The sequence below is a fragment of the Ornithorhynchus anatinus genome, chromosome 14, assembly GCF_004115215.2.
Source record: "Ornithorhynchus anatinus isolate Pmale09 chromosome 14, mOrnAna1.pri.v4, whole genome shotgun sequence".
Classification (NCBI taxonomy): domain Eukaryota; kingdom Metazoa; phylum Chordata; class Mammalia; order Monotremata; family Ornithorhynchidae; genus Ornithorhynchus; species Ornithorhynchus anatinus.
The window spans coordinates 35,298,792-35,324,289 of NC_041741.1; the positions used below are offsets into that span (position 1 = coordinate 35,298,792).

General features: G+C 42.7%; 1 protein-coding gene across 2 annotated transcripts; it reads right to left on the reverse strand.

Annotated features, from left to right (window-relative positions):
- Positions 1 to 352: 352 nt before the first annotated feature.
- On the reverse strand, positions 353 to 24,290 carry HAL (histidine ammonia-lyase). 2 transcript variants are annotated; one of them, XM_001511021.5, is made up of 20 exons: positions 23,921 to 24,290; positions 23,438 to 23,498; positions 23,319 to 23,346; positions 22,857 to 22,931; positions 22,689 to 22,761; positions 22,517 to 22,583; positions 22,325 to 22,362; positions 21,060 to 21,185; positions 18,848 to 18,987; positions 16,790 to 16,837; positions 15,934 to 16,081; positions 15,750 to 15,845; positions 15,585 to 15,643; positions 12,146 to 12,226; positions 7,809 to 7,874; positions 7,564 to 7,729; positions 4,714 to 4,848; positions 2,536 to 2,644; positions 2,362 to 2,431; positions 353 to 939 (listed from the first exon to the last, which is right to left on the reverse strand). In XM_001511021.5, exons 1-20 carry the CDS (start codon positions 24,165 to 24,167, stop codon positions 790 to 792), a joined length of 1,983 nt encoding a protein of 660 aa, XP_001511071.1. In that variant the 5' UTR covers positions 24,168 to 24,290; the 3' UTR covers positions 353 to 789. The 2 variants fall into 2 exon arrangements, with proteins under 2 accessions (XP_001511071.1, XP_007668243.1); XM_007670053.4 differs by having other exon boundaries at positions 24,160 to 24,288.
- Between the last annotated feature and the right edge of the window lie 1,208 nt (positions 24,291 to 25,498).

Here is a 25,498-nt window from a genome sequence, read left to right on the forward strand (position 1 = left end):
CCACACAATCTACATTCTGCTTTCCCACTACCTCTCCTGTGATGGAGAAGCAGCGTGGCTCAGTGGAAAGAGCATGGGCTTTGGAGTCAGGGCTCATGAGTTCGAATCCCAGCTCTGCCACTTGTTGGCTGTGTGACTTTGGGCAAGTCACTTAACTTCTCTGTGCCTCAGTTCCCTCATCTGTAAAATGGGGATTAAGACTGTGAGCCCCACGTGGGACAACCTGATTCCCCTATGTCTACCCCAGCGCTTAGAACAGTGCTCGGCACATAGTAAGCGCTTAACAAATACCAACATTATTATTATTATTATTATGGTACTATCAGAACAATAGGCAGCACAAGGATGAATGCAAAGTTCATAAATAAGCACTTTTATTACACAAGTAATGTTTACACCAGAATAGCATCATGGCATCAAGCTAATCAATAAAGAAATCCAGTTCCGGTAAAAATGCCAGCAACTAAATATAAGTTCACATCTTTCTATTTGAGGGAAAAGTGGTTCCAGTAATCTTGGTTAGTATTTCAAATTTCAACTCATTCTTCAAGGATAGGCAAGAAAAAGGGAGGGAGACTTGTGTGATTACTGAATTCTTTTTTCAATAATATGTCACCTTATTTTCAGGTCAAGAAAGTGGCTAAAAATTTCCCCGTAACCCAAGTATGTTTGTAACTTAGAAAGTAGCACCGTAGACTCTGAGGAGGAAGAAGGTTACAAAAATTAATTTGACATAAGAAATATCTCAAGAAAGAGCTTTTTTTCCTGAGCATTACACTCTGTGACTTATTAAAGGTCTTCTGTCTCTGGAAGATCTTGCTTAGCATTTGTTTTGATGTGCAATGAGGCCAGGGTAAAGGCTGTGGGAGATATAGGTCTTGATTCTGGGATGTGCTCTCTTCTGTATTTTTCAATGTAAGGCGCAGCTACATCCCAAACCTATTGAGTAGAAAAGAACAGAGCAAAATCATGAGGTTGGTAAGGTACCTAGTTTTTCACATTCCAAGAATATCCATGCTACAAAAGTCAGAACACTATGGGACTGCTGTGCGACCGTGGGCAAGTTACTTAACTTCTCTGTGCCTCAGCTGATCTGTAAAGTGGGGTTTAAGACTGTGAGCCCCATGTGGGACATGATTAGCTTGTAGTTACCCTAGCACTTAGTACAGGGTCTAGCACATGGTAAGCACTTAACAAATACCATAAAAAAAATTGCGAGGAGTTTTAGAATTCCAGGGAAGCTTCTCTTTGGTCTCTGAATCAAACCCAGGAATGCAGGAAAAATGAGAATCATGTTAAAAACCTAAAACAAACTTGCCTTCTGCCTTCTTCAAGACGATTCCATTTTTTTATCCAAAGGGAAAAGTTGGATTTGCAAACCAACAGGTAAAGTCAGTGAATCAGTGACTTCATTTCACAGTAAAACCCCTTGTAGGTGCCCTTTAGCAAACAGTTGGTCACAAGGTGCTGTGTTTGTCTCCCCTGTTAGAGTGGAGGTTCCTTGTGAGCATTTCTTTATTTCTTTATTCTGCACTTTCCAAGTGCCTAGTACAGTACATTGCACCAAGTGGATGCTCAATAAATATTACTACTTCTACAATTAATAATAATTAATAGGTATTAAGTGCTTACTATGTGTCAAGCATTGTGCTAAGTGCTGGAGTAAATGAGGTTAGACAGTCCCTGTCCCCTGAGGTTCACAGTCTAAAAGGGAGGGATGAGGAAACTGAAGCACAGAGAGGTAGAGTGACACCTAAGATCACACAGCAGGCAAGTGGCAGAGCCAGAATTAGAACTTAGGTCCTGATGCTCAGGCCTTTCTCTTTTTTGTCTTGCAATATAACTCTCCACCATGCTCTGCCTCTCAGGGTTCCTCTGATGTTTAATCTAAAATAGGTCTCATCATCTCATTGTTTGACCTAAGAGTTAGTGACTCAGTGGGAACTCACTTAGAAGCAGCGTGGCTTAGTGGATAGGTCACGGGCTTGGGAGCCCGAGGTCATGGGTTCTACTCCCAGCTCCATTACTTGTCAGCTGTGGGACTCTGGACAAGTCACTTAACTTCTCTGTGCCTCAGTTACCTCATCTGTGAAATGGGGATGAGGACTGTGAGTCCCATGTGGGACAACCTGATTACCTTGTATCTACCCCAGCGCTTAGAACAGTGTTTGGCACATAGAAAGCGCTTGACAAATACCATCATCATCAACAGTCAAGTACAAATTACTAAATAGCTCTGAAATGGTCTGGAAGATTTCCTGCGACTTCCAAAGAGAAGATTGGGCACTAGAACTTGTTTCAGTAGTAAGAAGATAATGCCATCTACAGTATAGAAGCATGATTAAGACTATTAAGTCTTGCCTTTTGCTCCACAAGTAGCCTATGAGCTGCCTCAATGTCTGGGGCCATGAAGCGATCTTTCATCCAAGGTCTGGAGAGGAGAAAAATAAAACACATTAGCTAAACATTAACCATAGTTGGAGTTTACAATTCTTTAGCACTTTGACCTCTGGGAAAGTGTTTATTTGCCTTTACCTGACAACGGAGCGCACAAGGTCATAGACCTTCTCCAATGGAGTGGTCGTTCTCAGGGGGCGTAAAAACTCAATGCCCTGGCAAGCGGCGAGAAGCTCAATGGCCAACACTAGGAGACAGAATGGCAACAATTTAGCCAGGGATATTAAATGCAGATTACAACTTATTCTGCCTGAGGTGCAAGTTCATCCTTAGACAATGGACCCCTCAAGGTTTCTCTCCCTGTTCACCTTCTTGTTATGCTCCTTGTCAAACTTGTCATTCTTTTATGGCACTATTCTAAAACTCTATGGATACACATACCAGAACGACCTTGTGACAGAAGATGGGACATTCTGAAGAGGGTGTGTCCATGGAGTCATTAAGGGTCAGAAATTACTTGAGGGCATTTGAAGAGATACTAAGAGCTGGGCTAGATACAGGCTCATTCATTCATTCAATCATATTTATTGAGTGCTTATTGTGTACACAGCACTGTACTAAGTGTTCATCAGGTTGGACACATTCCACATCCCACAGGGGGCTCACAGTTTTAATACCCATTTGACAGATGAGGTAACTGAACTCAAGAGAAATGAAATGTCTTCCCCAGGATCACACAGCAGACAAGTGGCAGAGCTGGGATTAGCACCTAGGTTCTTCTTGGTCTTCCTGGTCCCATCTCCTCCAAGAGCTCTTCGTCGATTAAGTCCTCTTTTCCCTGGCTCCCTCTCCCTTCTGCGTACTCTGCAGACTTGGATCTGTGACCTTTGGGCAGTTGGTATCCATCCCACCCTCAGGCCTGTAGCACTGATGTACATACTATGAATTATAAATTATTTACGTTAATGTCAGTCCTCCCCTCTAAACTGTAGACTCACTATGGATAGAGAATGTGTCCTACCAACTCTGTTGCAGTGTCCTCTCCCAAGTGTTCAGTACAGTGCTCTTGTCACCATAAGCCCTCAATAAATACCACTGATTGACTGATTGATTCCTGGTTCTCAGAGCTCCCTTTTTTGATTTTCTTGGCTGATCTGAACATTCCTCCCCACCTCCTCATCCCTGTACCAGGCAGGACCTGTCTGGTTAAGATTCTTTGCCTCCTCCTTGCCTGTTTCTTCATTGTGTTGTGGGTTCATTTAAGGGTCTTTCTCTCCTCCCCATCCTCTCACCTGTGTGAGGTAGCAGGGAGCAGGGGATTCTCTATTACTTGTCTAGATTTTCCTGAAAACTAATCTGTAAACCCTAAAGTCCTAGCTAGTAACCGAACAAAGGGATCTAAGCTGTCAAAATTAAAATACAAATACACTTTTGTAAAATCCCTTCATACCTATCTCCATTCCAAATTACAAAGAGATTCTGTTCTGATATGTAATGAAATACAGTGTGATAACCACTTAGGATACGGTCCTCTTAATGGTAAGCATTTTTGTGTGAAAATGGGAATTGTTTTTTCTTTGCAACAATCACTATTATCTCTACTGTACTTGTTGAAATCTGAGACTACAAACTCAATGGGGGCTGAGATTAGGTATAACAACTCTATCATATTCTCCCAAGTGTTTAATACTGTGCTCTGCACATAGCAAGTGTGCCATAAATACCACCAACTGCCTGAAACCTGGCCTCAAATATGAGTTAAGTGGGATGAGGTGGCTGTCCTACAGTTAATGGGAACTCAAGTAGTATTTCAATCCTGCATGCTCAAAGAGCTGGAGAGGAGTCACTGCACTGAATAATACATAAAAATATATACACTAGACAGTATCTTTCTCTTTAATGTAGATACAAAACAACTGCATGACCTTGGGCAAGTCACTTTGCACTTCTCTATGCCTCAGTTACATCATCTGTAAAATGGGGATTAAGACAGTGAGCTCCATGTGGGACATGGACTGTGTCCAACCTGATTATTTGTATCTATCCCAGCACTTAGTACAATGCCCAGCAAATAGTAAATGCTTAACAAATACCATTAAAAAAACAAAACTATCATGCTTATAAAAATATATATTTGGAAGAGATGGCTGACCCTGAAACATATGGGAAGAATGATGTTTGAATTGGGATTTTCTATGTTGAAGTTTTAAAATAGCAATTTAGGAGAACAAGAGGCCAAGCCCCCAATGGATAGGTTGAGTTCAATATCATAGTTATAAATGGGGCCTTATAAGATCGACATTTGGTCTGTCCTACCTTGTTCGACATGTTCAATAACCCTTAAAGCCTTTCTCGCAGCCCATCCTCCCATGGAGACGTGGTCCTCGGTAGCGGCGCTGGTTGAGAGAGAATCCACAGAAGAGGGGTGGCACAGGGCTTTGTTCTCAGAAACTGCAAAAGTCCAATGAAAATGAATACAGCACTCCTCGTACCAAAAGCCGCAGTCCCAGAATCAGTTCTAGAGATTGAGAAACAGAGTGGCCTAGTGTAGAGGGCACGGGCTTGGGAGTCAGAGGACCTGGGTTCTAATCCCGGATCTGCCACTGCTTGGTGTGTGACCTTGGGGTTAGTCACTTTCATTCAATAGTATTTATTGAGCGCTTACTATGTGCAGAGCACTGTACTAAGCGCTTGGAATGAACAAGTCGGCAACAGATAGAGACAGTCCCTGCTGTCTGACGGGCTTACAGTCTAATCGCACTTAACTGTGCCTCAGTTCCCTCAACTGTAAAATGGGGATAACTATTCTCCCTCCTACTTGGAATGAGTCCAGTGTGGACAAGGACTGTGTCCAACCTAATTAAACTGTTCCTACCCCAGTGCTTAGAACAGTCTTGTAAGTGCTTAACCATGCCATTAAAAAAAAAAAGTTGAGTTTGAGGAAGGCTATGTGACCCGGCAGGAATGCTGCCGCATGCTGGGGCCGGATTTCTAACCATCTTGAGTAACATCAGAGGAATATTCCAAAATATTCTAGGCCCTGCTGCTGCATAGGTAAGGACCACAGTCTATAACCTGAAATGGGATTCCGACTAAATCGCATCGACACAAGTTTGAGTTCAAGTACAGTAAATTGGTTGTGGATAGGGAACTTGTCTGCCAACTCTGTTGCAGAGTACTCTCCCAAGTGTACGTACTACAGTGCTCTGTACACAGTAAGCCCTCAGTTACATACCAGTGATGATGAAGTACAGAGGGAGATTGCTAATGAAGTCTGGGAGAGAAAGTAAGGACTTGGACCCGAACACTCAAAATAGGAAAACATGAAAATTAAAATCTCAGGGCTAAAGAGAAAGACTTTCATTTTACTTTTGCTACCTGCTAAAGAATCCAGAATAGACTCCTCACTAATTTAAGGCCATAAGAGAGGTCATCCTGGACCCTACCTATTGCTCAACCAGCCAAATGCTCTATCTCCAACAGTGGGACCAAAGGATTCTGGATGGAAGAATGATGGCTGCTTCCTTAAAACCCATCATCATAGTTACAGGTGAATTGTTTTATAACCCTAATTTTTCTCACTAATAACCCATCATGAATGTATCTCCCATTAATTTATCTACTTTCAGTCAAGGACAGAAATGTTTTAGATTTCACTCTCTCCTCTTCCTATTTTTTTGCGCCCCACCTCCCCTTTTTTCTATCCTGTCCCTCTGGGGACCTGTTGGGAAAATCTGGTTATTTCTACTCAGATTCCATCCATTCCATCCTGGCTTGTTCCCCAGTAGTTAGAATTCAAAGCCACTTCTCTTGCAAATCTTGTGGGCCTGCTGATGTTCAGAGAAATTTGGATCAAATGTCAATCAAAGCTGCTCAACGGGGTTGGGGGGAGAGGGGAGAGAGAGAGAGGGGAAAGAGAGAGAGAGGGGGGAGAGAGAGAGAGAGGAAAGAGAGAGAGAGGAAAGAGAGAGAGAGGAGAGAGAGAGAGAGAGGAGAGAGGGAAAGGGAGAGAGAGAGAGAGAGAGAGAGAGAGAGAGGAGAGATGAGAGAGAGTTGACCCAATTATCTTATATCTTCCCCAGCAGTCAGCACAGTCAGAGCTTAACTAATAACTTTTATTAGTCTGTAGGAAAAGGAATAAAGGGAGCAGTACAGAGCTGCAAGCAATAATGGACAGCTGATGTAAATCAAGCAAACTCCAGGAAAATAAGGACCAAATCAGAATAAAATTTATTAGGGAAAAGAAAATATTCTAGGGCCATACTTAACCTACAGCTTTTAAGTCTTTCTATGTGGAATGGGGTCAAAAACTTTGCCTTGTTAGCTACCAGATTTTTGAAAGTGCTGTAGAGAAAAACGTGGATTATATACCAATCATTAGAGGAGCAGTGCTGTCCAGTGGAACGAGGGCAGAGGACCTGGGTTCTAATCCCAGCTCTGCAACAAGTCTGGTGTGTGACCTTGGGCAAGTAACTTAACTTCTCTGGGCCTCAGTTCCCTCATCATCAAAATGGGGATTCAATACCTGTTCTCCTTCCTCATTAAACTGTGAGCCCAATGTGGGATCTATTAATCTTGTATCTACCACAACACTTAGCACAGTGCTTGACATAACGTTTAATGAATACCACAATTATTATTTGAACCTGATAAATTATAGCCCTATGCCTCACACTTTTGCTATCTGTTGGACTACAGATGAAGTCCTCAACTAAAACTCTTAACTGTAAACTTCTTGTGGGCAGGGAACATGTCTACTAACTCTGTTGGTTTTTTTTTTAAATGGTATTTATTAAGTGCTTACTATGTGTCGAACACCGTTCTAAGCAATGGGGTAAGTATAAGTTAATTAGGTTGGACACAGTTCCTGTCCCACATGGGGTTCAAAGTCTAAGTACGAGGGAAAACAGGAGAATTGAGGCCCAGAGAAGTGAAATGACTTGCCCAAGGTCACAGAGTAAGCAATTGGCAGAGCCAGGATTAGACCCCAGGCCCTCTGACTCCCAGACTCGTGCTCTTTCCACTACGTCACACTGCTGTTGTAGTCTGTTCTCTCCCCACCACTTAATACAGTGCTCTGCATGCAATAAGTGCTCAATAAAATACTCTTGACTAATAGAACAATGTGGCTTTTCCCTGTCACCCCAAAATGGTGGATGTCCTTACCCAGGGCAGCTGCAGTGCAGTGAGCAATCATGAATCCAGAATTCAGACCCCCTTCGGTCACCAAAAACGGAGGCAGTTCACTGAGTGATGGGTTACAGAGTCTTTCGATTCTCCTTTCGCTGATCGCAGCAAGTTCATGGACACCGATCGCCAGGTAGTCCAAAGCCTAAAAAAGCAACGTGTTTTTTCATTCAATTATCCCTTAAGAAATTAATATTTCTCTTGAGACATTTTTAAAGGCTTACTTTGGCTGGGTATTCCCCATGGAAATTTCCTCCAGAAATAGTCTCTCCTCTTGCAGCAAAGACCATCTTTCAAAACAAGTTAAGGCTTGAGTATGAATAAAAAACTCCAGAGGATGAAACACAGCTTCTACTTGGAGTTACTTCTGCCTGGTATCAAAGAGGATTCACTTCTTTAAATTCCAATGAAGAGGCGCAAGTGCTTTCATCCATTAGTCAGTAAACTCATTCATTCATTCAATAGTATTTATTGAGCGCTTACTATGTGCAGAGCACTGTACTAAGCGCTTGGGATGAACAAGTCGGCAACAGATAGAGACAGTCCCTGCCGTTTGACGGGCTTACAGTCTAATCGGGGAGACGGACAGACAAGAACGATGGCAATAAACAGAGTCGAGGGGAAGAACATCTCGTAAAAACAATGGCAACTAAATAGAATCGAGGCGATGTACAATTCATTAAGAAAATAAATAGGGTAACGAAAATATATACAGTTGAGCGGACGAGTACAGTGCTGTGGGGATGGGAAGGGAGAGGTGGAGGAGCAGAGGGAAAAGGGGAAAATGAGGCTTTAGCTGCGGAGAGGTAAAGGGGGGATGGCAGAGGGAGTAGAGGGGGAAGAGGAGCTCAGTCTGGGAACGCCTCTTGGAGGAGGTGATTTTTAAGTAGGGTTTTGAAGAGGGAAAGAGAATCAGTTTGGCGGAGGTGAGGAGGGAGGGCGTTCCAGGACCGCGGGAGGACGTGACCCGGGGGTCGACGGCGGGATAGGCGAGACCGAGGGACGGTGAGGAGGTGGGCGGCAGAGGAGCGGAGCGTGCGGGGTGGGCGGTAGAAAGAGAGAAGGGAGGAGAGGTAGGAAGGGGCAAGGTGATGGAGAGCCTTGAAGCTCTTAACTGCAAGCCTGTGGGCAGGGATGTCTGCTTATTCTGTTGTATTGTACTCTCCCAAGTGGTTAGTACAGTACTCTGCACATAGTTAGTACTCAGTAAATACCACTGTTTGCTTGAAAGGCAGGAAACTTGTTTTACAGAATATTTCCCACATTTCTTAAGTAGCTTCCCTTGGTGCAGAGAAGAGTGCTCCTACTAGTTCCCTCGTAGAGGTTGGCATAAAATGATCAATCAATCCATCAGTGATATTTACCGAGTGCTGACTATGTGCAGAGCACTGTACTAAGCATTTGGGAGAGTACAATACAACAGAGTTGGCAGACCCTTTCTCTGCCCATAACAAGCTTTCAATCTAGAGGCACTAAAACACTACAATCATTCCTTTACAAGACAGAATGCTGTAAAACAGGCAAGCTCTGGACACCAAAATGGAGAAGAATGCTAGCAGCACAGGGTTGGAGGTACTGAAGTTTTTTCTTAGGTTGGGAAGCATATGCAGAACAGCAAGCATTTTATCTCTGCCCTATATCTCTGGAACAAATTTATAATTTTCAGAACTGAAGTTACGATCAGCAAATGCCAAGCCACTAAGTTGGTACACTCACTTCAGTGTTTCTCCAATAGCCTTTGTGAGAGAGAAATTTGGTTGGGCAACAAGGGTTTGCCCTCAGTCAACCCAGTCATTGCTTCTCACCATCACGGAGACCTGGCTTACTGCAGACAATACTAGGATGTGCTGCCGGGCACTCCCTGAGGGGCTCACATCCTCATTCACACGACTTCTCGGCAGCCTTTGACATTGGCTACACTGACTACATTGACATTGACTATACCCCTTCTCATGAAAACACTATCTAACCTTGGTTTCACCAATCCAGTTCTCTCCTGATTTTCATCCTACCTTTCTTCTCAGTCTCCTTCACTGACTTCTCACTCCTTTGGAGAGCTCATCTACTCCCACAGCTTCAATGACCACCTCTATTCAAACAATTTTCCAATCTACAGAACTTTCCTATAGGGATGCCCTACTGGCACCTCCACATTAGGCCAAAACTGAACTTTTATTCTTCCCTCCCAAATCCTCTCCTCCCCCTAACTTCCTGTACACAAATGATGGTCCTTGAAAACAGGGATCGTATTACTAATTCTTTCTGCTTTCCCAAGTGCTTAGAACAGGGCTCTGCACACAAGAGGTACTCAATAAATAATATTGATTGGGTAACTGGAAGGCCAGAAGATAATGACTAGTACATTGCGAGGGTTGCAAAAACCTGTAACCACCCTCAGCTATGCGTTCTAGCTTTCATGGCATATTCATAAGCCAACTAAACTTCAATCATTCATTCAACTGTATTTATTAAGAACTTACTGTCTGCATAGCATTGTACTAAGCGCTTGGGAGAATATACTATAACAATGAACAGACACATTCCCTGCCTACAACAAAACATTTTGTGAAGCCCAAGTTCTATGGTATATGATTACAATGACTGGCTGCTATGATTACTTTTCCTACACAATATTCCACCCACTTTGCACTTAAACCTACAATTAACAGCCACAAAAAGTGTCAAATTCTCCATTCCTAGCTCCAGGAACAAAACACTACCCTGTTGAAGAGAACACTTCCTGAATATTAATTCCTATTTAAGTCAGATGACTTTCCATGTCTACTTTCAAGGGTGGGGTTCAGTCCTCTGAGTTTAGAAATTGGTTTTCCCATGCCTGGCACTATGCAAAATGAAAGCTATTGGGCCTGATTTTTGCCATCCCCTCAAAGGAGAATGGGCTGTCCCAAGTCTGCACTGAAAGATCTCTAGGGTTTAATGTTGCCTTCCTCTGTCTAGTGCACAGATGGTACATGTCATCCCTGTGCCGGACTCACTGGGGATGGTTTGTAAAAAGACGGGGAGCATGGAAAAAGGTACATCTGGTTCCTGGAAATCCTGCCATCAGTGTGGCCGCTGTCTCCCTGCTCCCCATTAACACCTGCTTGAAATATCTCACAGAGGAGCAGTGGGGAAGTGGGGAGAAGAGAGCAACATAAACCGTCTCACAAAGGCTGAGATTCTCTGCTTGAAGCAGACATATGCTTGCTTCAAACAAAGTATAACGGTAGGTTGGAGGGAGCGAGCTCTACCTCTGCCTCCTCATGGGGTGTGTTGTTACACCCTCAGAAGTTCTAGAGGGGTAAATTGGGCTCTTTGCCACAGCTTCCATTTTAGCAAGTGGTCTATTTTTAATTCTCTGTGCATCATAACTCAACCACTAGCAACGTAAAGAAGTAGCAAAATGACTTCAAATAAGCAGGGCCTTTTCTATTTATTTCTCAAATCTGAACTGCTGATTAGGTGGCATGATTAATCAACTGGGATGATTAATTTATAGCACTGCAACTCTGTCTGTACAACAGTGCAGATGAGCCAACAGATAATACAAGTCTAAGTCAGGTCTTTTAGGTTCTCTCATGGGAGAAATGATCTGACCTGACATTCATGGGTGACTTGTAGAATTAGTAAGGGCCTTTGGGATATTTCCTGTCTCTGCTACTGGTAGGATTTTTGATTAGAACTCACTGCCAACAGCACATATCTTGCAGAGCTACTGTCAGCCCTGCTGTAACAGCAACATGCTAATTTATATTAACATCCTGGTGGATCAGCAGGATTTTAGCCTTAAGGGCTGCCAATTTGGCCCCTTTCATGAATTCTAAAGACAGAAGGAGAGAGAGAGAGACTAGAAGAGAGAGTGAGAGAGCACACAAGAGCTTACAGCCATATGTGGATTAGACTCTCAGAGGATTGGAGCGCTTCACAAAGCATGAACTGTTCTCATGAAGATTTATGCCATTTTGACTCCTGAATGACAGTGTCAGCTCCAGGGACATCCAGGGCATTTAGCAGGATTTCTCTTGCATCCCTTTTCTGTGCAAGATAGGACAAGTGGTCCCCTGAGCCAACAACCCACACAATCAAGGAAAGAAAATTGCCTTTTTATGAGAGGAATGGAAAATTTCTTGTGGCTTTCTAGACAAGCTGAAAACCCCTTAAGATCTGAATCAATCGAAGTCTGTTTCAGAAAACGGGACACAGAAGAAAGCCCATGAAGTATTAAAAAAAAATCCAGGCTGACAGATGGCTCTCAAAATAGACCCTGACAGAACTGCCTTTTGTTGAATTCTTCAGGGCATCCGGGGAACCTGTGGGAGTGGAATAAATGCAGAGGGTTTTCACCCCACTGCAGGCGACATCCTCATTCAGTCTTCCCCCAGCACTGGCTATCTTTTTTGTAGGATCACCAGGGAGCTGAAGGTTTAGGTAACTCCACATACGTTGTCTCCTCCCACACAAATGGACTCCATTCATTTTTCACAGTGATTTCAGTTTTAAGAGGACTTTGTTAATACAAACTACTAGTTTGGGTTTTATCCAGACAGCCATAAAAGGATACAGGATTGTCTGTTGCACTGTTAATTTCTGTCATGATGATGTCCTTGACAAAAGCGATTGTGTCGTTCACTATACCATGGACCTAGGAGACAGAAGATGGGTTCAGAGCAGTTTTTCTTCAGCCATAGGGGTCAAAAGCAATCCATTCCCAAGCAGAAATATTTTCTAGCTAAATTGGGAGTGCTTCATTCCTGCCTCAGAAAAAGAATGGATGTGGAAGGGTAATCATCAAAAGTTCAGCTCCCTCCTCTTTTGGGGGATGGAGGCACTCAGCTCTGGGATTGCTCGGGGCAAAATGTTGCAGACCCCCATAGAGCACCACTATGTTCTCTCTCCCCCAACTACAATTTATGGAACTTACGTACTTTTCAAACAAATGGATGAATCAAGCTATCAACATTATTATCATTAATAGTTTTTACTGAGTGCCTAAAGAGTTCAAAGCAAAGTATTATCTGCCTGGGAGAGTACAACTGAGAAAAACCATGGACTTGGGAGTCAGAAGTTGTGGATTCTAATCCCGGCTCCACCACTTATCCGCTGCATGACTATAGACAAGTCATTTCACTTCTCTGTGCCTCAGTTACCTTATCTGTAAAAAGGGGATTAAGTCTGGAGGCCCACGTGGGACAACCTGATTACCTTTTATCTACCCCAGTGCTTAGAACAGTGCTTGGCGCATAGTAAGTGCTTAACAAATACCATTATTATAATATTATTATTACACTGGAAGGAAGACACAAAATCACTGCCTGCCAGGAACTTACAACTTATTCAATTATTGTGTATTTTAATCTCTTTTTCCACTTCTGTCTTTTCACCCGAGAAGCAGATGATTTTGAGATTCCTTTCAGCCCTATACAATTCTATGTTCTGGATCCTGAACTTTCTGAAGGAAAATTGATACTCAAGGACTTAAGGAATACCTACATAAAGGATTTTCAATAATCTATATATAATGTGAGTACCATGTGCAAACTAATGGCAGTGTGGGCTAGTGGAAAAGGTACAGGCCTGAGAGTCTGAGGACGTAGTCTCTAACCCCAGTTTGTCTGCTTATTGACCTTGGGCACTCAATCATATTTATTGAGTACTTACTGTATGTAGAGCTCTGTACTAAGTGCTTAGGAGAGTACAGTACAACAGAGTTGGTAGACATGTGTCTCAGTTTCTTCACCTCTAAAATGGGGATTTAAGGCCTGTTCCTCCTCCTACCTAGACTGTGAATCCCCTATGGGACAGGGATTGTGTCTGACTTTTTTTTTTTTAACTGATTAGATTGGATCTGCCCCAGTGCTTAGAACAGTGGCCAACATACTAAGTGCTTAACAAAACAGAAATCTAGTCACGGGACTGGTCTTCACTGGGACTTCCGGGTGGATGTGGTGGAGGAGACAATGGCAGACACATTTGGGCCCAGTTCACCTGAGGCCAAGCTAACACCACAGCTGACCGAAGCAGGACAGGAGACCGTAGCAATGGCTTTGTCCATATCGGTCCTTCCTGGGGCCATGAATGAACAGGTGTGACTAGTGCAGCCCAAACAACATATTTCCTACCCATTCACAGCTCCAACAAGAACCATCACAGCAGGAGAGGAGAAAGAGGAAAAGGAAAAGGAGGCTACTCAGCCTCCTCTTACTCCTCTTGCTTCTTCCAAAAATATCAGCCTCAGTTGATGCTGCACCATCACCACTATGGCTGAGGGGCATGTAAGCAATAAAGCCTCACAGGATGGAACCTCAGAATTATACCAGTCCTTCCTAAAGAAGGCCTGAAGGGCACTGTGTCTATATTTACAATGTTATATGCAGCAACGACCCCTGCCACCACATATTCAATTATTCAAAATGAAAAATAGCAGAACCTAAAAAAGACACAGCTGTATAGAGAACACTCAGAAAAATTCACCCACACCCACCCAAACGATCAAGAGCTCTGCAAACACACACACATACACACACATTCTCTCTCTCTCTCTCTCTCTAACCCTCCCCCCCATCTCTCCCTCCAAGAGTAAAGTGGCTCAGAAACAAGGATAGAGAAAAACTTACCCAGAGGGAAAGAGAGAGACGGAGAGAGAGACAGCCAGGTACTGAGTGAGACTTATACTCCCAAACACATCAGTCTATTCTAGAAGACTGTGGCTGTTTTATGACTTTCTGCTGGTTCTATTTTACTAGTGGTATAAGCTGCTGTAAACTGATACATGAACTCAGTGTTCTTCGATTCATAATGCAAACCTGACTGCAAACCTCCGCCACGCAAGTGTGGGCTTTTGTAGCAGCTGGTGTTGAGTACTGCTGGGTTTCCTGCTTCAAGCCAAAAAATGCCACCTACAGTATGGAATTGCTTATGCCCATGATAAACTTAAAGTCCACACTAATAGGCTGGAGGAGAGACGGAGATGCAGAGGAGGACCAGGAGATGAACCGATAACATCTCAACTCATGCAGAAGGAAATAATGTTTACTTTTAGTGGAAACAGTCATCACCGATATTTTCCTTTCAGGCTATTTTTACAGAAAACCACAATCAATTATGTGCCACTTGTATAAGGATGATATGCTTGTTCACTATGGCAAGAAAGACGGACCCTTTAATATTCTGGGTCTTTTTCCTATTAAACAAATCAAGAAATGCAGCAAAATTCATCTTATGGAGGGGAAGGATTAGTTTTCTCATCCAGGATGGGTGAGGTAGCATTACTGTTTCGTCCTTCGGGAATGGAACTTCTATCTTAGGTTCTGAACCATGAGAACAAATTGCTTTTGGACCTGAATGGTGTAAGAGACCTAATAGATTGTAAACCTCTTGTGGGCAAGAAACTTGTGTTTTGCATCTGGATCACTCACCCAACCAAGCACACTGGGTAGTGCACGGCACTTGGTAAGGTGCTCAATAAAGAAGTTGTGTGGCCTTGTGGAAAGAGCATGGGTCTGGGAGCCAGAGGACCTGGATTCTAATCCCAGCTCTGCCACATGTCTGCTGTGTGACTCTGGGCAAGTCACTTCACTTTTCTGGGCATCATCTGTAAAATGAGGATTAAATTCCACTCCCTTCTATACTGACTGTGAGCCCAATGTGGGACAGGGACTATGTCCAAACTGATAAACCTTGTATCTCCCCCACAGAATAGAACAGTTCTTGACATGTAGTAAGCCCTTAATAAATACCATAATAACAATAATCATTATTAATAAATACCATTACCTGACATTTATGTAGCTCTTCAGGAGGGAAATCTAAGCAAATAAATAGAGTTTTATAGGAAGAGATCTGTACTGCTACAGTTGTAAGAGGGAGACGTACTCACATCATTTTGTATGGAGACAGCCTGTGCAAAATTAATCTAGCCTTCCTGGGTAGGGCCTAATGATCTTTTCTTTCCCTTCCTCATGCATACTCCCTATGAGATTTCAATAGAAAGTTAGTCTTACCTGTGGGCAACAGCGCATTGTGTATGCATCCTGGACTCTATCGCAAAACCTGTGACTTTCTGCAAAAACCAAAGAGGAAAACAAGGTCACATGCCATCACTTACTTTTCTTTACTCTCCCAAACAGACCTGGACAGATAAAGTCTCCTTGCTGAAGTTTTCAAACCTGCTATTTCTGACGGATGGTGGTCCGAGTCCAAGAGGGACCGAAACCGGAAGGCTACTTCGATTTGGCCCCGATGAGGTCTCACGGCATGAATATCTGGAAACAGAACATGGAGAAACTGGGAAACCTTAATATTTCTCATTTACTGACTGAGGAACAGCCACAAGAGAATACAAATTCTAACCAGTATCAAAGGCTCGGGTGGTTCCCTTGAGCACTTCCAGGGTCAGGGCTGCAACAATGTCCGCTTGTCGGGCGATAGCACTGGCTCTTTCCACTGCTTCACAGCCCAAGGATGTGATCATCTGAGTTCCATTAATCAGAGCCAGGCCCTTTGGAGAGGCAGCAAGAATTTATTTTTAATTTGGGTCAAAAAATTACATAAGGGCTTCTTATTTACAACATTTTGATAGTCACAAATGCATCTATGCCCCCATTCTAAATTACAACCCAGAGAGCTTGCATTAGAATAATCCAAGAGAGACAGGTAGGTGTTTTTCAATGCCTGATAGGAATAATACAAAATTTAAAAATCCAATGTTTTCCTTCTAAAGTTATTTCTATCTTCTCCTATTCAGTTTTCAGGAATGCATATTAAAAAGGCAGGAACTAAAAGCATGGCACAAATGGAATATGAATATTTTCTACAGTATTTTCTATGTCTCCCTATTTGCCTATGCACTTTGATCTTTACCCTTCAGGCACCTGATATTCACCTTAACTCCAGGCTCATTCCATTTCTCCTATCTGTAATTTATCTGAATGTCTGTCTCCTGCCTGAAGACTGTAAGTTATTTTTGGGCAGGGGTTGTGTCTACCAACTCACTTGTACTGTATTTTCCCAAGCTCTTAGTATAGTGCTCAATAAATATCATTGATTGAATAACTCCATTTGAAAAAAAAAAATCAGAACAGCCCAGACTGGGCCAAATGGGGCAGAACAACCCTGAATTGAGGTCTCTGCTCATTGGTCACAAATATGCTATTAAAAACTTAAACAATATGGATTAAAACAAGATCCATTATAAGAGTTTCACTACCTCTTTAGGCTTCAAGACAACTGGTTTCAGTCCATGTGCTTCCAAGACCTGCAGATAAACGAGATATGACACAAGCTCATTGTGGGCAGGGACTGTGTCTTCTAACTCTGTTATAACTGTTACCTGTACTCTCCCAAGCACTTAATACAGTGCTCTGCACACAATAAGTCCTCAGGAAATACAATCGAATGATTGTATGATATGCATCCATGATAAAGAATATCTAACTTCACTGGACATCTTAAATGGGTTTTAGAGTTAAAGTTCTGCAAATATGGGGCACCTCTATGGACCTTCTAAATGCAAGAAATTCCTGAAGGAAAGAGGGCAGGAAGCAGTCTCCCCAAAGGAAAATGCAGGATGTAAAGATCTATCTGTGCAGTATATCACTAAGGAACAAATTCTTTATAAGCCTCATAACTGAGTATGCTCAGAACAAAACCATCAATACAGCCATTTTCAGTAACTCAAAGTCAGTCATCCAGCTTGGGAATTAACCAGACTTGTGGCTTCTTTTTCTTCTTGTTTTCCACTTTTTTGTGAGTTTGCTGCAGATTATCTTGGGAGAGGTGGGCAGAGAAAAGAAAGGAGGAGGAATTTAGTTCATAGCAATTGTTAGTGGCTGAGGTGCACGTGGGCAGAGAAAGAAAGGAGGAGGTATTTAATTCATGACTACTTGTTACAGGTTGAGTGTTAGTATTAGATCAATGAGGTTTTGGATTATCTGTGAATTTAATTATCCTCATTCCCTGTGTAGGGAAAAATTTGTTTATCATTTACCCTGCTCAACATCTTACAAAGAGGGATCATCTGATGAAGATAAACTCCATCAATAACCTAAAAATCTCCCTACCGTGAATGATTAAGATTCCTGATTTAAGGTCGATTTAGTGGGTGAGATTGGATAAAACCTCAGAAATAATTTAAAACAATAAAGACTATCATTTCTTGATAGGACAGATCTAGCTACATTTATCTACAAATGCAGTTTAAGGTAAAAATCATTATGGAGACAAAGAACCAACGAAGAGGGGAGAGAAAACCTGGAAGAGAAAAGGGAAAAAGAGAAATTCTAGGTAGGAAGCAGGCAGAATGGGTCTGAGAAGGGTGGAGATTGCACACCATATTTGTTATTTGCCTTGGGATTTTGATTTTGGGTGATGCAATATAACTGCCTGTACTGGGAATTTGGGATGAAGCAGGCTACAAGTTAATAAAACCTTCCTGCTGGAAAAGCTACAACTAATGAAATCTCCTTTTTTTTTTACATCAATGAATTCACAAAAATAAATTGAAAGTAACACTTCTCCTTATTAAGCCAAGGTGCTATCTGCAGAAGAATCTGATAGGTCCATGACAATTAGTAAAAATCAGTACTCTTCCTCCCTTTCCACCTGCCAAAAGAGAAACTACTCTGGGTAATTCTTTTTCTTTAAAAAGGATTAGCCCAATGAAGATTGGGGATGTCCAGCTACCCCAAACTTATAGACTTTACAGCCTCAAATGTTCAAAGCCCTTCTCAGGCCTGTAAAGTCTGATTTGGTCACGTGGAAATACAATGAAGCAAACTAATGATATCCCAAAACAAAGGTACCTCAGACAGCATATGGCCCCTTGGGGGAGAAAAGCAGCATGGCCTAATGAAAATAGCATGGTCCTGGGCATCAGAAGGACTTGGGTTGTAATCCTGGCTTTGTCCCTTGTCTGCTGGGACAAACTTAACTTCTCTGTGCCTCAGTTTCCCCATATATACAGTTGGGATTAGGATTGTATGCTCCACAAGGGACAGGTACTGTGTCCAACCTGATGAGCTTGTATCTATCCCCACACTTCGTACAGTGCCTGGCACACAGTAAGCGCTTAACAAATACCATAATAAAAGAGAGACAGCTTGTCGAATAGGGGAAAGCTGTAATGTAACCTTACACCAGCTAGAAATATAATATCACCGGCTATAAGATCACTTAGGTTTTAAAATGACAACTTGATCATTTATATGACAGTTTCTTAACACTTTGCCCCTAAATAGCCACCCCGATGCACAGCACATCGCCTTACGTATTTTGCATCAGCCCAGCCACTTTTCGGAGACCACATCTTCCCTTCTCCTGTGAGGCCGAGAGCAAGATGAGAAAGTGGGGCCAGGTCTCCACTGGCTCCAACAGTCCCTTTCTCTGGAACGTATGGCAGGCAGGATGCTAGGAGAAAAAGCTTCAATTACTCACATCATTCTTTCTTTGACAAAAAGTAATAGAAACCTGTAGAACTCAGTCCTAACCAGACCGAAGGGTTCCGATAAAATTTAGGCAGCTCCCTTTACACTACATTCTGGCATTTCCCTAAGAATTTTCCCATCCTAGTACCCCGGAGTCTAGATGGACTCCCTTGCTTGTCAGGAATGCTGACTTGCCATCTGACAGGGCAACTGGGGAATCAGCTGAGAAAGATCAATAAGACTGGCTTCAGAGCAGTGATATAAAATAAAGGTATTTGTTAAGCTCTTACTATGTGCCAAGCACTGTACCAAGTATTGGGGTAGACACAAGCTAATCAGGTTGGCCAAAGGCATGGACTTAGTACAGTACCTGGCTTGCAGTAAGTGCTTAACAGATATCATTAAAAAAATGCACTGCAATCTAGTGGGGGAAACAGACACGTTAAAAAATTACAGGAAAGAGGAAGCAAAATAGTATATTTTCCCAAGTGCTATGGCAGTGGGGAGGTGAGGTGAAGGGCTGAAGTGACATTAGAAAGGGAAATAGAATGGAGAGTTAAGGGATTAATCAGGAAAGGTCTCTTGGAGGAAATGTAATTTCATAAAGATCAAGTGGATTTATCAGCCTCAGAGACCTCCAATAGAAAATAGGAATCATATATTTTTCCTGAAATGGCACGAGTATTATAACAAAAATTATAACTATTACAGCAGAATGCAACAGTGGAAAGAGCACAGCCTGGGAGTCAGAGGACTTGGGTTCTACCCCCAGCTTTGCCACTTGTTTGTTGTTTGACCTTGGGCAAGTCACCTAAATTCTTTATGCCTCAGTTTCTTAATCTGTAAATTGGGCATTCAATTCCTGCTCTTCTTCCCCATTAGACTGTGAGCCCCAAGTGGGACAGGGATTGCACCTGACCTGATTTTCTTTTATCTACCCCAGCACTTAGAAGACTGCTTAGCACACTGCAAGCACTTAAACACCACAATTATTATCATTAATGCACTAGTCAATCATTTTTCTATTTAATTTTCACGGTCCCTCTTTTGCTTTCTTCTACTCAGTCTTCTTTTTCTGTGTCTGACCTGTCATTTTTGGTATTAAACAATCTGAGATATTTATTGAGAGCTTATTGTATGTGGAGCACAGTACTGACCCCTTGGGAAAATACAATACAATAAAGTTGGCAGGCAAGATCCTTGCCCACAAGGAGCTTACAGTCTTTGGGGGAGAAAGACATTCAAATAAATTACAGAGAAATAGTAGACCATAAGGACATATACGTAAGTTCTGTGGAGCTGGGGTATCAGGTACTTAAGGGGCATACAACCAAGTGCATAGATGATGAAGAGGGGAGAACAGATAGGGGAAAGGAGGACAGTCAGATAAAGTGATTTTAGTATTGCCTTTTGGAGGAAATATGATTTTAGGAGGGGTTTTAAAGGTGGGGACAGAGGTGGACTGTTACGAGGGGGGAAGAAGTTCCAGGCCTGAGGGAGGATGTGGGCAAGGGGTCATCGGTGGGATAGGTGAGATTGAGATTCAGTGAGTAAGTTGGTGCAAGAAGAGCAAAGTATGTGGACTGGGTTGCAGTAGATCAGCAAGGTAAGGTAGGAAGAGAAGAGCTGATTGAGCAGCTCAAAGCTTATGGTAAAGAACTTCTATTTGATGAGGAGGTGAATGGGCAACCATTGGAGGGTTTTGAGGAGTGGGAAGATTGGAGCTGAGCAGTTCTTTGGAGAAATTATCTGGGCAGCAGAGAGAAGGAAGGACTGGAGTAGGGAGAGACAGGTGTCAGGAAGATTAGCGAGGAGGCTGATGTAGCAGTCAAGGTGGGCTATGATAAGTGCTTGGATCATTGTGGTAGTTGTTTGGATGGAGAGGAAATGGCAGATTCTAGAGATGTGAAGGTAAAACTGTTTCGATTTTGGGACAGGTTGAATGGCCAGGCTGAATGAGAGAGATGAGTCGTGGATGCTCACAGTGATTGCAAAACAAGATGTCTTAAGCATTAAAGTCACAGTGAGAGAGAGTGTCCGGGATGCGTTGCTTACCATTGAACACTTCAATTACTTGATGGAGCGTTTCCAAAGAAATTCCACTATAGCCTTTGGCCAGGACGTTGATCCTTAAAGCCAAGAGCATGCGACATCTCTCAGGGATCAAGGGTTTTCCAACACCTGCAGGGATAACATCAGGAATAACACATGACCACCCCAGAGTAAACACTATGCTACTCCCTCACTAGAAAAAGCCAGTATTTCAATTAATTAAAGGTATTTACTGAGCTCTTACTGTGTGTAGAGTACTGTACTAAGTGCATGGGAGACTACCACAGAGTAAGTAGACAGAATCCTTGCCCTCGGGGCGTGGACAATCTAGCAGACATTAAAATTATAGGTTGGGGAAGCAAACCATTATAAAGACATGTGCCTAAATGCTGAGGGAGGAGTGCGGAGTGCCCAAGTGCTTAGGAAGTAAGGGCTCAAGTGCATGGTGATGCTATAGGGAGGGAAAATAGGGTGGGCAGATGAGGTAAACAGCATGGCTTAGGGGAAAGATCATGGGCCTGGGAGTCAGAGGACCTGGGTTCTAATCCCGTTTCCATCACTTGTCTGCTGGGTGATCTAGAGCGAGTCATTTAATGTCTCTGTGCCTCAGTTACTTCATCTGTAAAATGGGGATTAGGGTTGTGAGTCCAATGTGGGACATGGTCCGTGTCCAACCTGATAATCTTGAATCTACCCCAGTGAGTAGTACATTGCCTGGCACTTAGTAAACACTTAAATACCATTAAAAAAAGACAGAAAGAGCTAGATTGGACTAGGGAAATAACATGGCTTAGTGGCAAGAGCATGGGCCTGGGAGTCAGAGGACCTGGGGCCTAATCTCAGCTCTGCCACATACCTGTTGTGTTACTTAGGGAGGTTACTTAATTGCTCTGTGCCTCAGTTCCTCCATTTGAAAACTGATGATTTAATACCTAGTCTCCTCCCTTCTTAGACTGTGAGCCCCAGGTGGGACATGATTATCTTGTATCTACCTCAGCACTTAGTAAGCACTTAACAATTACAGTTGTTTTTACTGCAAGTCACGGAAGGTTTCCTGGAGGAGATGTGACTTTAGTAGGACTCTAAAAATGGTCGGTCGGATGTGAAGGGGAGTTGCAAGCAAGAGAGAGGGCTTGAGCACAGTCAGTAGCTTGGTGTTAGAGGAGCAAAGTGGTATAGTTAGTAGGAAAGTGGTGGTGATAGATAACGGAGATAACTGATTGACTGCCTTTGAAGCGTAAGGAACCTTTCAGGCCTGTTTTCATTACCTGAGGAATGTGAACGCACTAAATTGAGCTGAAGCTCCCTATAAGAGAAAAGACAGGTTCATTTAAAAAAAAAGTCACTGCTCGTTAAACTGAGGACAAGGAAGCCACAGAATTAAACTCTGGGGTTGGGGGAAAGGGGTAAGCATTGAACCAAATGTATTAATGTCAGGAAAGATAAAACATCAAACATACTTGAGTTTACTGATGGGAATGACAGTACGAGCAAATTTCCCAAAGCCTGTAGTGATTCCATACACGACTGGAAGGAAACAGAAAGCATCGTTTAAGCAAAGGCAACCATTCATTAAGAAACGAGACAAAAAAAAACCTCCCCGCAATTTCAGAACAAAAGAAGCACCAATACCAGTTTGCTCTTTCACGATGCTTTCGATAACATCCCTGGATTGTTGGACTTTCTTTTCAGCTTCGGGAGTGAGCTACAAAACAGATTGTGAATTCTTAGTCTGCTATTGATGTCTTCAACTGTAAAATAGTGACAGGAGGAATAGATGGCAAAGACCAAAAATTTTACCTTGATTTTGAAGAGCCCTTTTCCTAAACTGACCAGATCCTCAGTTGTTAGGCTGTTCCCATCTAAAGAGATATACTACACAAAAGAACTAGAGTTCAATGCATTGCAGTGGTCAATGGAGTTAGCTTAAGCAAATACAGTTCTGTGCAAAACTGTCCTTTGACATCATAGGGATTTCATCACTCTGTCTTTGAGTTATGCAAAAACCATGCGGTAGTGAAACATTAATAAAATAGTGGCTTACCTATGAATTGATTTTAAGCAGTGCCCGGAAACACATTCACAGAATGTGAATATGACCTCCAAAATAAACGATTGGAACATTTTATCTCCCTTTCACAAACTTTAAGGTGGATTTAAGTTTATTAGTATCAGTCACTAGCAAGGATTTGTGGAACCGTTTCTAAAATGAGCAATACTGTGTTTGGAATATATTTAATAATAAATGAGAGTGCCACTTACTTTTTCGGGTTCCCGGTATTTGCTATATCTGAAGCCTGGTAAAGGAAAAATCAGGGCAACAAAACACAAAGACAGCAGTTTTGCAAGCAAGTGGCAAAACGATACTCTGCAAAGGATACAAATAAACTCCTTCTGGTTGAGATGGAATGAAATCTGGAGACATTACATCGCCTTCTATAACTAAAATATGAATTAGAGTTGGATCCAGTTAGGATTTTAGATTTTGCTTTAGAAAAACGGCAAGAATTCATTTCACTTCAGATCAAACATAATTGAATACACCCAACACATATCTACCTTAAACTCAGGCTTCAGGTCCCTAATGATGCTTTAAAAGCCAGAGACAGAGAATCGACAAGTGTAGCACAAAGGAGAAAAGATGATCGGTAAGATTCAAAACTAGCCAGTACAAGCTTGAAGAATTGAATGGGATACAAGCTTGAAGAATTGAATGGGACCCTGATTTGTATTGGACTCCAGATGCCCTTAGTCTTCTGCCCTTGAGCAGGATAACTTGTTTTGAAGGGTATCGAGGACACTGAACCCTCTCTCCCTCCCCAACGACCATCCCCCGCTCACTCTGCTCTCTCAACTCTGCTTACCAACTTCCACAAACTCATTGTCTTCTAAGGCCACCTCTAACGGGTCATCATGATCCAGCAAGCCTAAGCCTTTGCATCTCCGCATGTAGAACTTCACTTCATCCACCGAGGTAAACCCCCCATTATCCGGTTTGTTCTTCATATAACGTCTCACTGCCTCTTTGCCCAGCCACCTCACTGTGCTCGTGCCATCCTGGCATGGCACCGCCAGCCATTCCCCTCGGACGTGGACTGTGTACCTTGGCATCTTTTAAAAGAAATAATATATGTCCTCTGGGTATTGGGTCCTGTGGTTGTCCTTCTCCCAGAGAGGTTGAGATGAGAACTGGCGGGGTGTTTACTGTTCACTAGAGCCTGAACCTCAGCTCTTGCGAATCCCCATGTCCTAATCAGTGGTGGAAAGAAACCAATCAGAACCCTGCAACCTATCCTCTAAACACCCTGACTTTTCATGCTAATTAGAACCAGGGCTTCAACAAGTTTCATCCACTCCCACACCGAGTCCGGAGACACACCTCCTTACCTAGGGGTGGAAAGGGTGAAAGTTGAAGCCTAATGACTCACATGTTATCGTCACCTAAAAAAAAAACAAAAACCCAAATGGAAGGTTTTAGCCCAAGGAGGAAGGGCTGCTGGCTGCAAATCAGTAATGGTGCTATTTGGAGGAAGATAACAGATTTCTAAATTCCCTCTTCATTTAGACAACAGAACCAGGGGCTTCCTTGACAATAGGCAAGGGAAGGGAACCACATCTTCAGACAAAGCGTTCCAGATGAACCACCTTGCAGTACGAGAAGGAAAAAGAGAAGCACAAGCATCCTTTGCCTGTCTGTACAATCTCAGAATTTCATCTCACAAACTACTTTGAAATGATTCTGGGCAAGTGCCATAACCAGATTTAAAAGAAGACAATGACAAAAAATACTTTTAATACTGAATGAATTGTATAAGCATTTACTGTTTATGCACTAAAAATAGAAATTGTGATTGAGGTAATGCAATCATAATCTCCTTGGCTGGGAGCCAGGGAAGACTGAGAGTGGGCTCTTATGGCTAGAGTTCTGACTCACCTTGAAAAGCAATAGCTGGCAGATGGCAGCAGCAGCAGGCGCATTGATCAGCTCCACCACCACCATGCCACTCCCACTCCAAAGCATTCTAATCACTGAGCTGGAGGGAATTTGCTAAAATGCATCTCTACTTTTATAATTTTTAGGGTCTTCCATGATGAAATCCATAGATCAAGGTCAGTCAAAGCTCAAGACAGGTAAAGTGCTGACCCTAGCTCTGCCACTGGCCTGCTGTAAGACCTTGGGAAATTCACATAACCGCTCTGGGCCTCATTTATAAAATGGGCATCATATCGATTGTGAATCCCATGTGGAATAGGGACTGTGTTTGATCTGAAAACCGTGTACCTGCCACAGTGTTTAGCATATAATAAGCAACTGATGAAGGCCATAGTTCTTTTTATTATTGTACCTCTGGGGGAGACTGAAAGAAAAATCTATTAAAGGTATTTACTAAGCACTTAGTGTACAGAGCACTATACCAGGCACATGGTAAAAAAGGAAAAAA